At 46.8% G+C, this 14,368-nt stretch overlaps 1 protein-coding gene across 1 annotated transcript in view; it reads left to right on the top strand.

Moving 5' to 3' along the window:
* MAP2K5 (mitogen-activated protein kinase kinase 5) overlaps positions 1-14,368 on the top strand; it is a 252,191-nt gene that overhangs the window by 48,439 nt on the left and 189,384 nt on the right. The window contains exon 5 of the mRNA XM_073618284.1: positions 8,494-8,534. Coding sequence (XP_073474385.1) covers positions 8,494-8,534 — 41 coding nt within the window. The remainder of the gene's footprint in view (positions 1-8,493; positions 8,535-14,368) is intronic.

Here is a 14,368-nt window from a genome sequence, read left to right as displayed (position 1 = left end):
GGGCGGCATGAAAGAGCCGGGCGGCATGAGACAGCCGAGCGGCCGGCATATGAGAGACGGGTGGATGGAAGAAGCGAGCGGGCAATCAGAGATGACATCATCTCTCTCCGCCCCCCACATTGCCACTCTTTCGCCCTCACAGCCGGTGTCCTGTCAGTATCGGAGGTGCGACTGGAAGCAGAGAGAAGACGTAATCTCTCACTGCCCGTCCCGCATTCACTGTTCTCATGCCTTCATTTGGAACCCAACACTTCACAGAGGCCTGCCTCTGTGCTTAATGGACCAGTGCTGCCAAAAATGCAGTGGTGGCAGGCAGCGTGGCAAGTGACATTCTGCATCTGGTGACAGGCAATGAAGCGCATGGCAAGTGACCTTCCACATCTGGTGACAGGCAGAGTGGCAGGTGACATTCCACATCTGGTGACAGGCAACGTGGCAGGTGGCGTGGCAAGTGACATTCCACATATGGTGACAGGCAACGTGGCAGGTGGGGTGGCAAGTGACATTCCGCATTCGGTGGCAGGCAGCGTGGCAAGTGACATTCCGCATCTGGTGACGGGCACCTTGTCAGGTGGCGTGGCAAGTGACATTCTGCATCTGGTGGCAGGTGGCGTGGCAAGTGACATTCCGCATCTGGTGGCAGGTGGCGTGGCAAGGGACAATCCACATCTTGTGGCAGGCAGCGTGGCAAGTGACATTCCGCGTCTGGTGGCAGGCGACAGTGGCAAGTGACACGCTCAGGGCTCCCACTGAGTCTGCATTATGGTGAGTTTAACTATTTAATTTATTACTACAATGTAATAATAGAAATAATGCGCTTCAATCACCCTGACACCTTATCAAGTATGATGCCATGGAGATTGAAGCGCTAACACTAGCCATTGCCTGCAAAAAATCATTTACCCCCCCCGCCTGACCTCCCCCCCCGGTCCTTGGCACAATTTTCTTCCACGCAGCCAGACCCCGGTGCCAAAAAGGTTGGGGACCACTGTGCTAGAGGATCCCTTAATGTGGGGGGAAAACCTGCCCAGTTTGTTGTTAAATTCAGGAGGAAAGGAGGGCCACATCCTGCGCCCCCCACCTGTGATAGACTTGCAGCATCTCCAGGTGTAGGGACCTCTCCTCTGGGTCCAGATGGAGCTGGCTTAGGAAGTCTGCATGGCAATTGCCCATAGTTAGACATCAAAGAAATCCTGGACAGCCGCACTCCAAAAATATTTGCCTTTATTCAATAAAGTGTCATCCAAAATACAGGTCACAGCAGAGTGGAACAAAGCTTACGCGTTTCGCACTACACAGAGTGCTTAGTCACTATGCTATGACTAAGCACTCTGTGTTGTGAGAAACGCGTAAGCTTTGTTCCACTCTGCTGTGGCCTGTATTTTGGATGACACTTTATTGAATAAAGGCAAATATTTTTGGAGTGCGGCTGTCCAGGATTTCTTTGATGTCTAACTGCTACAGCATTGCCAGCACCTGGACTTCTAGACTGAAGGAGATGCCTTTTACTTTGATCTGACCCACCTGGAGTGGTGATACTCTCTCTCTCTCTCTCTACATGGCAATTGCCCATGCCTGGTAAGTAAATGGCAGACAAGTCTGGAACATGAAGTTCCACCCAGGGGCAGGATCTGATCTACTTCCCTTGCTGCTGCATGAGGCTTCTGATTTCTCCCTGATGGTTAATGTATTCAGCTGCCGTGGCATTATTCAACTGAATCCAGATTGGATGACCTGACAGAATAGTCCAATGCTGTAGAGGCCGCTAAATCCCCTGACGCTCCAAAATATTAATCAAGAGATGAGATACCTCTGATGACCAGGTCCATTGCACCAACAGGATGTCCAGGACTCCTCCCTAATCCAACAGATCGGCATCCATCATGAGGCTCTCAAATAGTTTACTATTCTCAGTCTCAGGCTCCGATTGGTAGATTTGCAGACAAATAAGGGCATTAGCAAGGCACAACCAAAGGGAACCTTCACATGAAATGAGCAAATAAATGCTTCCTCTTATACAGACTTGTAACTTTACATAGAAAGAAGGTTTTTATTTACATCAACACACATTAATGTTATTTGCATTATGCTGATCTCTTTCCCTTGTGTATCCACAAAAGTATTAAGAATGCTACTGTTAGGCTGCTTTCACACTGGGGCGGGCGGGCGTTGACGGTAAAGCGCTGCTACTTTTAGCGGCGCTATACTGTCGTCTTAGCGGCGCTATTTGGCCGCTAGCGGGGGGTTTATAACCCCTGATACGGCCGAATAAAGGGTTAAATGCACCCGTGTAGCGCCGCTGCCGAATCTCTCTGCAAGTGCTTCGGCAGCGGTGCCCATTCATTTCAATGGGCAGGAGTGGTGGAGAAGCGGTGTATACACCACCGCCTGACTGATGCTCCTAGCAGGACTTTTTCTAACGTCCTGCGAGCGAACCGTCCCCAGTGTGAAAGCACTCGGGATTTCACACTGGGGATGCAGGGGAGCCATTTTTACAGGCGCTCTACAGACGCTATTTTTAGCCCAAAAGCGCCTAAAAAACGCCTCCAGTGTGAAAGGGGTCTAAGGTGCCGATCACACCCCTGCACTTTTATGTACCTTTTGCAAAATACTTTGATTCCAATGAGGCCATTCACGTCTGTGCACTTTTTTGCAATAATACACACTTAAAGACATAACCTAAAAACACTACAGCGCTGACACTGTGCCCATCCTATAGTGATAAAATGTCATATATCAGGTTAAAAAGAGATATTGAAAGATACTTCTTCGCGGAGGTATAGGAATAAAAATGTCAATTAGTAGAAAATGGCTGACACTGTAGTGCTGGCAAGGCTGCTTTCATTAGTGCGCTGGAAATCCACACTCTGTAAAATAGGAAGGGAGGAGAAGAAAGCACCAAACCGGCATAGTGTAGCACAATTTATTTTGTAAAATACCATAAAATACAAATAGAACTCACAAGTGGGTGAGGGGGGGGGGGGGGGGGGAGAGGGTGACTTCCCCAATGGATCGTAATGAGCTGTGTAACCTGAAACCATGAAATCAGACCGAGACAGAAGTACAGTTAAATCACACTTGTTTAATAATAAAAGTAAAAAGAACAAACGTAGTCAAAACATAGCCAAAGTTCAGTAACCGGAACGGATAGTCAGCCAAGCCAGAAGTCAGGGATCAATGTAGTGGAACAGCAAGCAGGATCTGGAGCCAGAAGAGATGTCAGCAAAGCAAGTCTTTAAACAGGAACGCAGGAGATAGTCTCTTGTGATGTTGACCAAAGCGAAGGCAGAGATCCACTGGGCTGAATGGCTTAAGTAGGCAGGACTGGCGAGCAGGATATCATCAACAGCTGAGTAACTGTGGAGAGAGATGGGAGCTGGCAATTAGCCGACAGCTGAGCGGCCAGCTCAGAGAAGGAAGGGCTGAGCCCAGCCGTGACAGGTAGTCCTTGGTGGAGAAGATAGCCGGCTGTGGTGGGGAGCAAGATGAGCCTGGAGTCCGTGCAGGGAGACCGGCGTCAGGCTGCCCTGTGTGACTGTGATGGTATATCCAGAAATCGGATGTCCACCCGAAGACAATGTGTCCAGCTGGAGTAGTGGGAGGAGCTGTTAGTCCAACCGCTGTGTGAGCCAAAAGAAAAAAAAAAAGGGTGAACCGCTCCAGGTGGTGTACTGAAGAAAACGCCCCCCTCAAAGTGGAAGCCAGGTGCAGGCTCAGCACGAGCAAAATTGAAGAACTGGATTCTGGACAGCCGCACCCTGATAAAAGCCTTTATTGTAATCAATAGTCAACGTTCATGTGACAACAGAAGCAGGACAAATACTCACAACATCATTGTTGCTTAGCCTGATGAAGGAGGCGTGGTTAATCTGCCGAAACACGTCCCCACTGGCTCACACAGCAGCTCATCTTGCTCCCCCCACAGCCCCCCCAATACTCACTTGAGCCCAATCTCGATCCAGCGATGTGCAGGGGAGCCTTGCCTGTCCTGGGTCTCTCTCTCTCTCTCTCTCTCTCTCTCTCTCTCTCTCTCTCTCTCTCTCTCTCTCTCTCTCTCTCTCTCTCTCTCTCTCTCTCTCTCCTCATTGGCTGAGACACAGCAACGGGAGCCATTGGCTCCCACTACTGTCAATCACAGCCCGTCAGCCAGTGAGGAGAGAGCAGGGGGGCGGAGCCAAGCTGCGGCTCTGTGTCTTGTGGATGCATAGAGCTGGGCTCGGGAGCAAGCACGCTCCAGTGCCCCCATAAAAAGCGGCTTGCTATTGGAGGCACTGGTCAAGTGAGAGGAGCCAAGTGCACTGGCGGGGCGACCTGAGAAGAGGAGGATTTGGGCTGCTCTGTGCAAAAGCATTACACAGAGCAGGTGAGTATAACATGTTAGTTGTTAAAGGTTTCTTTTTTTTTTTTTTTTTTTTTTTTAATATCACTTTAAGGCCCCATGCACACAGGTGTAAAAAAATTAATATTCTCATGTACATATGCCGCTAAATGTTATGTGTATGTAAACTCGCCTAATTACATGCCAAAGTGAGCATCTATTAACTGGATTTTTCTGACAGCTCCTGCCAGAAAGATCTCACATACATAGACAGTATTTCAATACGCCTACAGGTAAGCCTATAACAAGACTTACCTGTTAGGTACCTTGAATATCTCCTAAACTTGCACAGTTTAAGAGATATTCAGTATATTCGCTGCTGCCGACGCTATCGGCGCATGCACACAGAAGAAACAGGCCGCTGGTGCTGGTTTCTTCAGCAGCGTGACGTGCCCAGCGGCTCTCACGTGCATGTTTCGTCATTGCGGCTCTGGCCAGTCACAGCGCCGGAGCCGTAAACCCCGGACGTAACTCCGGTGGAAGATGTCTGCGCTGTACTCGGAGGGCCAGTGCCGATCCAGGGCATCGTTCTAAGGTGTGTATTTCATAATGAGCTAGTATGTGATGCAAGCTAGCTCATTATGCCTTTGTCTTGCAGAGTTTTGTTTTTTTGTTCCCCCCCCCCCCCCTGAGGTGTACAACCTCTTTAAGGCTTTAATGAAAAAAGGTTTCTGATGAGGAGAACTCAAAAAGGTGTGCCACATCCCAAATGTATCAAGGAACAAAGAGGAACCCCCTAAGGGTGGGACTTTACCGGCAACTACCACATAAACAGACAATATTTGAAAAATATCAAGTATTTATTGACAAACACATATAGAATATTGCACATAAACGTGGATGTATATATACAAGGTATGCAAAGAAAAGATATATCTTCCTGAACCCAACGCGTTTCAGAGATAAATGCCGCCTCCTTCATCAAGGGTTTTCACAGGAAATGTAATATCTATAGAATTCAAATACAAGATGATCAGTAATAGAATATTGCACATAAACGTGGATGTATATATATATACAAAAAGTGCAAAGAAAAGACATATCTTCCTGAACCCAATGCGTTTCAGAGATGAATGCTGTCTCCTTCATCAGGGGGTTTTCACAGGAAATGTATCATCTATAGAATTCCAATGCAAGATGATCAGTAAAATTTAAACCCTAACAAGTATAACTGAATAAACATATTCAAAATACTGAGGGTATTCAAAACTTACATCCTGATCATTTGCATATACATTAGAACATCCACATTGATTAAAAAACATTTTTTAACCACTTAAGCCCCGGACCATTTCGCTGGCCAAAGACCAGAGCACTTTTTGGGATTCGGCACTGCATCGCTTTAACTGACAATTGCGCGGTTGTGCGACGTGGCTCCCAAACAAAATTGACGTCCTTTTTTTCCCCACAAATAAAGCTTTCTTTTGGTGGTATTTAATCACCTCTGCGTTTTTTTTTTTTTGCACTATAAACAAAATAGAGTAACAATTTTTTTTTACTTTTTTTGCTATTATAAATATACCCAAAAAATATATAAAAAAAATTTTTTTTCCTCAGTTTAGGCCGATTGTATTCTTCTACATATTTTTGGTAAAAAAAAATCGCAATAAGTATTTATTGATTGGTTTGCGCAAAAGTTATAGCGTCTACAAAATAGGGAATAGTTTTATGGCCTTTTTATTAATAATTTTTGTTTTACTAGTAATGGCGGCGATCAGCGATTTTTATCATGACTGCGACATTATAGCGGACAGATGGGACAATTTTGACACATTTTTGGGACCATTGGCATTAATACAGTGATCAATGCTAAAAAATTGCATTGATTACTCTAAAAATGTCACTGGCAGTGAAGGGGTTAACCTCTAGGTGGCGCTGTAGGGTTTAAGTGTTTCTAACTGTGGGGGGGAGGGGCTGTGTGTGACACTACACTGATCTCCGCTCCCGATCACAGGGAGCAGAGATCAGTGACAGTGTCACTAGGCAGAACGGGGAGATGCTTGTTTACATTAGCATCTCCCCGTTCTTCCTCACCATGAGACGATCGCGGGTATTCCCGTGGACATCGGGTCCGTGGGACTCGTGGTCACGGAGCTCCTGGCGGGCACGTGCCGTGGCTGGCGCGCGCGCCCACAAGCCACCTCTTAAAGGGCAACGTACAGGTACGTTAATCCGCCTGTACATGCCATTCTGCCGCAGTATATCTGCGTGAGGCGGTCGGGAAGCGGTTAATCAATGTGGATGTTCTGATGTATATGCAAGTGACCAGGATGTAAATTTTGAATACCCTCAGTATTTTCTTTATGTTTATTCAGTCATTAGGGTTTAAATATTACTGATCATCTTGCATTGGAATTCTATAGATGATACATTTCCTGTGAAAACCCCCTGATGAAGGAGACAGCATTCATCTCTGAAATGCGTTGGGTTCAGGAAGATATATCTTTTCTTTGCATTTTTTGTATATATCCATCCACATTTATGTGCAATATTCTATATATATATATATATATATATATATATATATATATATATATATATATATAATTTTTTTTTTTTATTTATTTCAGGTACTTATATAGCGCCATCAATTTACGCAGTGCTTTACATATACATTGTACATACACATCAATCCCTACCCTCAAGGAGCTTACACTCGAAGGTCCCTAACTCACATTCATACATACTAGGGCCAATATAGACAGGATCCGATTTAACCTCCCAGCATGTCTTTGGAGTGTGGGAGGAAAACGGAGTACCCGGAGGAAACCCACGCAGGCACAGGGAGAACATGCAAACTCCAGGCAGGTAGTGTCGTGGTTGGGATTCAAACCCTTCTTACTGCTATATGCGTTTTCTCTATAAATACTTGATATTTTTCTAATATTGTCTGTTTATGTGGTAGTAAAGTCCCGCCCTTAGGGGGTTCCTCTTTGTTCCTCTTTAAGGCTTTACAACCACTTTAAAATAAACCTATGATAACAATTATAGACCCTCATTTCTTTTGTTAAGTGGGCAAGCTTACAAAATCTGCAGGGGATCGAATAATTATTTTCCCCCTTTTTTTTTATTAGGAATGTGAAATGTTGGGGGTAACATATTTTTTAATACCCTGTTTCCCCGAAAATAAGACCTAGCGTGATTGTCGGTGATGGCTGCAATATAAGCCCTACCTCCCAAATAAGCCCTACCCTGTTTCCCTGAAAATAAGCCCTACCCTGAAAATAAGACCTACAAGGACTTTAACTAGGGCTTATTTGGGGGGTAGGGCTTATATTGTAGCCATCACCAACAATCAGGCTAGGTCTTATTTTCGGGGGAAACAGGGTAGGCGCGCGTTGACACATTAACAAGAAAAAAATAAAAATAAAGATACACGTACGTGCCTAGGTGTAAACGGACTTGGAACGCTCTGCCTTTTTGCTATCTGGCTTGGCAGAGAAGGAGTTAACTAGATTTTTTGGTGGTTGAGATTGAATCTGCGGATTTCCTATTCTAGTCGGGAATATTTCGGCATACATTTTGCCGTCTGGGGTCACTATTATTTATACCTGCGTACCGTCTGCTTGGATAGAAATGGCGCATGCCAGGCTCCTGTATGTGGCCCGCAATGAGCCCAGACTGACCTTTGTGGGGAAAAAAGATATTAGGAACATTTAATAAGAGGGGCCCGGTGCTGACGGGGGAGGGGGGGAGGGGCACGTGGAGAACATCCCGGATATTAATATGAATAGTCAGTTCCTTCCTATTGCCCGGAATTCCCAGGATCGCAGCACCTGCTCCACAATGTGGAATTAAGGGCAGTACACAATCAGGTTTAGCTTGCTGTGTGTGTTGTGTGTGTTTGTATTATGTCTTTTTAAGCAGAAATTAGAATTTAGATGAGCCGGTGTCAGGAGGGTGTGCGATTTTCACAGAAAGGATCCCGTCTTCTGGGACTCCTCTCTCTGCTCGGAGAGCCTCTCTTCAATCATTCCTCGCTGCTAATTTTGGTGTCACTCTCATTTCTTTTTAAACGATTCATTTCAAAGGAAAAAAAAAAAGGGAGGGGGAAGGGGGGGAGGAATTGTAAATGGCCCCGATGTGATCTACAATTTAGTCTATTACTGTTGCAGCCTGCAAGCCTCCCGGGAAGCGGAACATACATGGCCTCAAGGTAGGAATTTCAATAATTGTTTCAGTAAAGTTGGATGGATTTGAAATGCTGTGTTCCACTTATTGAAACGTCAAAAAAAAACGAAAAAAAAAAAAAACGCTGTACCTTCTACACTGCTGACAAGCAAGACTCGCCTTTTACTGGTGAAAGTCGCATGCACGGTGTAGATCTGAACCTTGCGTCTTACTGGCAGCTCATTGGGCATTAACCCTTTAGTTAACTTACTCGATATCGGGGGGCCTCAAGTGAGGCAACATCACCATACATAAAATTTGGTAAATATACATTATCAGAGACAGCAGACACACTACAGTATATAGTCAAAGACTATAGGCATGATTATACAGGAGATGGTCAGAGACTGCAGACATGATACAAGAGATGGTCAGAGACTGCAGACATGATACAAGAGATGGTCAGAGACTGCAGACAATGATACAAGAGATGGTCAGAGACTGCAGACACGATACAAGAGATGGTCAGAGACTGCAGACACGATACAAGAGATGGTCAGAGACTGCAGACACGATACAAGAGATGGTCAGAGACTGCAGACATGATACAGGAGATGGTCAGAGACTGCAGACATGATACAAGAGATGGTCAGAGACTGCAGACATGATGCAGAAGACGGTCAGAGACTAAAAACATGATACAAGAGATGGTCAGAGACTACAGACATGATACAAGAGATGGTCAGAGACTGCAGACATGATACAAGAGATGGTCAGAGACTGCAGACATGATACAGGAGATGATCAGAGACTGCAAACATGATACAAGAGATGGTCAGAGACTGCAGACGTGATACAAGAGATGGTCAGAGACTGTAGACATGATACAAGAGATGGTCAGAGACTGCAGACGTGATACAAGAGATGGTCAGAGACTGCAGACACGATACAAGAGATGGTCAGAGACTGTAGACGTGATACAAGAGATGGTCAGAGACTGCAGACGTGATACAAGAGATGGTCAGAGACTGCAGACGTGATACAAGAGATGGTCAGAGACTGCAGACACGATACAAGAGATGGTCAGAGACTGCAGACACGATACAAGAGATGGTCAGAGACTGCAGACATGATACCAGAGATGGTCAGAGACTGCAGACATGATACAAGAGATGGTCAGAGACTGCAGACATGATACAAGAGATGGTCAGAGACTGCAGACATGATACAAGAGATGGTCAGAGACTGCAGACATGATACAAGAGATGGTCAGAGACTGCAGACATGATACAAGAGATGGTCAGAGACTGCGAACATGCTGCAGGAGACTGTTGGGGACTGGAGACATTACACGAGGCTGCTATAAATCACTGCTATAACAGGGCAATAAAGAAACACAGATTAGACTATAGGGGCCCCAAGAGCTGCACAGAAAGATCCAAGGGGCTGCAGGTAACCTTATGGAAGTTATATAAGTAACAATCTGAATACTATTATTCACAGAATTGGATAATATCATTTGATCTATGAATTATTGTAAAGAAAAATAATGTGTCATCAATCACTTTCGAGCAAAATCGATGATTTATTTGAAATTTTTCTGACTGGGCCAGAAAAATCTTATTGTAGGAATCTAGATAATTGAATATGATCTTTGAACTGATACAATCCTCATTTTTTTTAAATCACTTCAATACCAGACACTTTTACCCCCTTCCTGCCCAGGCCAATTTTCAGATTTCAGCACAGTCACGTTTTGAATGACAATTGCGCGGTCATGCAACACTGTACCCATACTCCATTTTTAGCATTTTTCGAGACAGATGGAGCTTGCTTTTGGTGGTATTTAATCGCTACTCATTTTTTTGTTTTCCTATATAAGAGACAAAGGGGTCAATTCACTAACGTTTACTGCATGCGATAACGTGGTCAAGTGACTAATTTGCATAAATTATTGCATGCGATAAATTAAGTCCAATTCATAGAGAAAAACAAAAAAAACGATTATGTGGTATTTACCGCAAAAAAAGAAAATCGCCGGTAACTATTGTTTAAAAAGCTCTTAAAGTGATTGTAAAGTCTCTGTTATTTTTATAAAAAAAAAAAAAAAAAAAAGACATGTTATACTGACCTAGTCTGTGCAGTGGATTTGCACAGGGCAGCCTGGATCCTCCTCTTTTTGGGTCCCTCTTCTGTGATCCTGGCCCCTCCCTCCTGTTAAATGCCCCCACAGAAAGCAGCTTCCTATGGGGGCACCCAAGCCAAGCTGCAGCTCCATCTGTCTATTCAACCACGGAGCTGTGGTTCTGCCCCCTCTCTTTCCTGATTGGCTAACTGACTTTGATTGACAGCAGCGGGGGCCAATGGCGCTGTTGCTGTGTCTCAGCCAATCGGATAGAGTCTCAGCCGAGACACTTGTGGACATCCCCGGAAAGAGATGGGGCTCAGGTAGGGGGGCTGCTGCACACAGAAGGCTATTTATCTTAATACATAGAATGCATTAAGATAAAAAAAAACTTTCTGACTTTATAACCCCTTTAAGTCCAATTCACAAACGTACCAGAGAGTAAAAACACATGCAATATTTACCACCAGGGTTTTGCTGGCGGTATCACTTGCGGTATTTATCAAAAAAGTAGCATGGGGACCTCCACGCTGGTTTTTGACAAATAGCTGGTTGCTAAGCAGCGGGCCAGGAAGCCGGCCGCCTCGTCCTTAGCAATGGATGACTCATCAGCTGTCAGCGGGTTACCCACTGACAGCTAAATGTAAAAAAAAAAAATGCCCCCCCAGTCCATGCCAGGCCCTTCAGGTCTGGTATGGATTTTAAGGGGAACCCCACGTCAAAATAAAAAAAAAAAGGGCGTGGGCTCCCCCCCCCAAAACCTATACCAGACCCTTATCCAAGCATTCAGAACCGGCAGGTCAGGAAAGTGAGGGGGCAAGCTAAGGCACCTCCTCCTGAACCATACCAGGCCACATGCCCTCAACAGGGGGGGTAGGTGCTTTGGTGTGGGGGGGCAGAGCCAAAGCACCTTGTCCCCATCCCCACAACTGTGGCTGGTGGTTGTCGGGATCTGTAGGCAGGGTGCTTATCAGAATCTGGAAGCCCCCAAATCCCTCCCTCCCATGGGAATGAGTATGGGGTACATGGTACCCCTACTCATTCACCAAAAAAGTGTCAAAATGTAATAAAACACAGACAGATTTTCACAATTCCTTTATTAAAAAAAAACAATGTGCCCCTAATGTAAATCATCGTCAATCACGCCGCCCGCCGCACCCAAAAAAAAAAAACAGATCTTATTTAGGTAAGGAGTGGGGCCACCTGGCTACGTCACCTGGTGGTTCTGTCCCCTTGTGACGTCACGGACTGGTGCATGCTGTGTCAAATGGCGGACCCTGCAGTAGGTGGTCAGTCTTCATGGACGGCAGGAGCATTTTTTTATTTTTCGGGTGCAGCGGACGGGGTGATTGACGATGGATTTACTTCAGGGGGACACTATTTTTTAATTTCTATTTCTTGTCAAGAACTGTCTGTGTTTTTTTACTTTTTGACACTTTTTTGATGAATGGGTAGGTATGTACCCCGTACTTATTCACTTTAGGGGGGTGGGACTTGTTAAAGGGGGCTTCTTGATTTCGATAAGCTTCCTGCCTGCAAGCCCCCACAACCACCGGCACGTTTGTGGGGATGAGGCCCTTGTCCTGATCAACATCAACAAGGTGCTATAGGGCGGGGGGGGGGGGGGGGCTTGCTCGCCCTCCCCCATTTCCTGACCTGCTGGGCTGCATGCTCGGATAAGGGTCTGGCATGGATTTTGGGGGGGGACCCCACGCAGGTTTTTTTGTTTTTGTTTTAGTTTGCAAATTTTATTTCTTCATAAATTTGGGCCACAGTGTATACTACTATATTTCTTTGGTAAAAAATAACCCAAATCAGTGTATAATATACAGTCCACAGCATATCTTAAAATTGATCAATCTTGATGTACTGATGGCTGCTCTCATTTCTTGAGAAACTAAAATGCCGGGACAGTACAAATACCCCCCAAATGACCCCTTTTTGGAAAGTAGACAGATTGTTTTTTACATACTGGCACTTTCAGTGGGCAATTTGGTGCCATGACCCCTGCCCCAGGTTTCCTGTTTCAGGGCGGCTCTATAGGATGCTGCAAGAGAAAGGAGCCACTCTTACATGCAGGGACCGGAGTTGTGCTTTAGAAGCTCATAAACAATTAAAGTGGTTGTAAAGGAAAAATTAAAAAAATAAAATAACAAACATTTCTATGCTTAAATGCTCTGTGCAATAGATTTGCACAGAGCGGCCCAGATCCATTGACGCAAACAGCGAGACTCTGCCCCGCTCCTCCACTCCCTCGCCACTGGATTTGATCTGACAGGAGCGGGTGTTACTGTCTCCCTCTGCTATCAATCTGCCCAGTGGATCGGATCGGGCTTGCGTACATGTCGCTGGATCGGGTCGTGCTCTCGTGCACGTCGCTGGATCGGATCAGGCTCACGTGCACATCGCTGGATCGGATCGGGCTTGCGTGCACGTGGCTGGATCGGATCGGGCTTGCGTGCACGTGGCTGGATCGGATCGGGCTTGCGTGCACGTCGCTGGATCGGATCGGGCTTGCGTGCACGTCACTGGATCGGATCGGGCTTGCGTGCACGTCACTGGATCGGATCGGGCTTGCGTGCACGTCACTGGATCGGATCGGGCTTGCGTGCACGTCGCTGGATCGGGCTTGCGTGCACGTCACTGGATCGGATCGGGCTTGCGTGCACGTCGCTGGATCGGATCGGGCTTGCGTGCACGTCACTGGATCGGATCGGGCTTGCGTGCACGTCGCTGGATCGGGCTTGCGTGCACGTCGCTGGATCGGATCGGGCTCTCGTGCACGTCGCTGGATCGGATCGGGCTCTCGTGCACGTCGCTGGATCGGATCGGGCTTTCGTGCACGTCGCTGGATCGGATCGGGCTTTCGTGCACGTCGCTGGATCGGATCGGGCTCTCGTGCACGTCGCTGAATCGGATCGGGCTCTCGTGCACGTCGCTGGATCGGATCGGGCTCTCATGCATGTCGCTGGATCGGGCTTGCGTGCACGTCGCTGGATCGGATCGGGCTCTCGTGCACATCGCTGGATCGGATCGGGCTCCTCGTGCACGTCGCTGGATCGGATCGGGCTTGCGTGCACGTCGCTGGATCGGATCGGGCTCTCGTGCACGTCGCTGGATCGGATCGGGCTTGCGTGCACGTCACTGGATCGGATCGGGCTTGCGTGCACGTCACTGGATCGGATCGGGCTTGTGTGCACGTCGCTGGATCGGGCTTGCGTGCACGTCGCTGGATCGGATCGGGATCTCGTGTACGTCGCTGGATCGGATCGGGCTCTCGTGCACGTCGCTGGATCGGATTGGGCTTGTTTGCACGTCGCTGGATCAGAATGGGCTCTCCTGAACGTCGCTGGATCGGATTGGGCTCTTGTGCACGTCGCTGGATCATGTAAGAATAGGGGGGGGGGGTAATCCTGCAGCAGAAAAGGTTCTTACTTATAGAATGCATGAAGGTAAAAAAAACCTAAAGCTTTAGAACCACTTTAAGAGGATGCAATCCCCTTACTATACTATTGGCATTCTAAAACTATTATATAATATTAACCACTTGCCGTCCAACTCACGTATGAGTACACCGGCAGAGTGGCTCTCCTGTGCCGGATCACATACCTAGTACATGGAGCGGCACTTCCGTGGCTGTGCTGTGATTAGACACAGCACAAGCCGATCAAAACTTGCCGGCCAATGGATGTCCGCCGGCACCCGCTATTCGGCAAGGAAAGACACAGAACAGAGCTCAGCCTATGTAAACAAGG

Source organism: Aquarana catesbeiana, linkage group LG03 (genome assembly GCF_042186555.1).
Source record: "Aquarana catesbeiana isolate 2022-GZ linkage group LG03, ASM4218655v1, whole genome shotgun sequence".
Lineage (NCBI taxonomy): Eukaryota > Metazoa > Chordata > Amphibia > Anura > Ranidae > Aquarana > Aquarana catesbeiana.
Note: the sequence above shows the minus strand (reverse complement) of the source record. Positions and strands in the feature narration are given on the sequence as shown.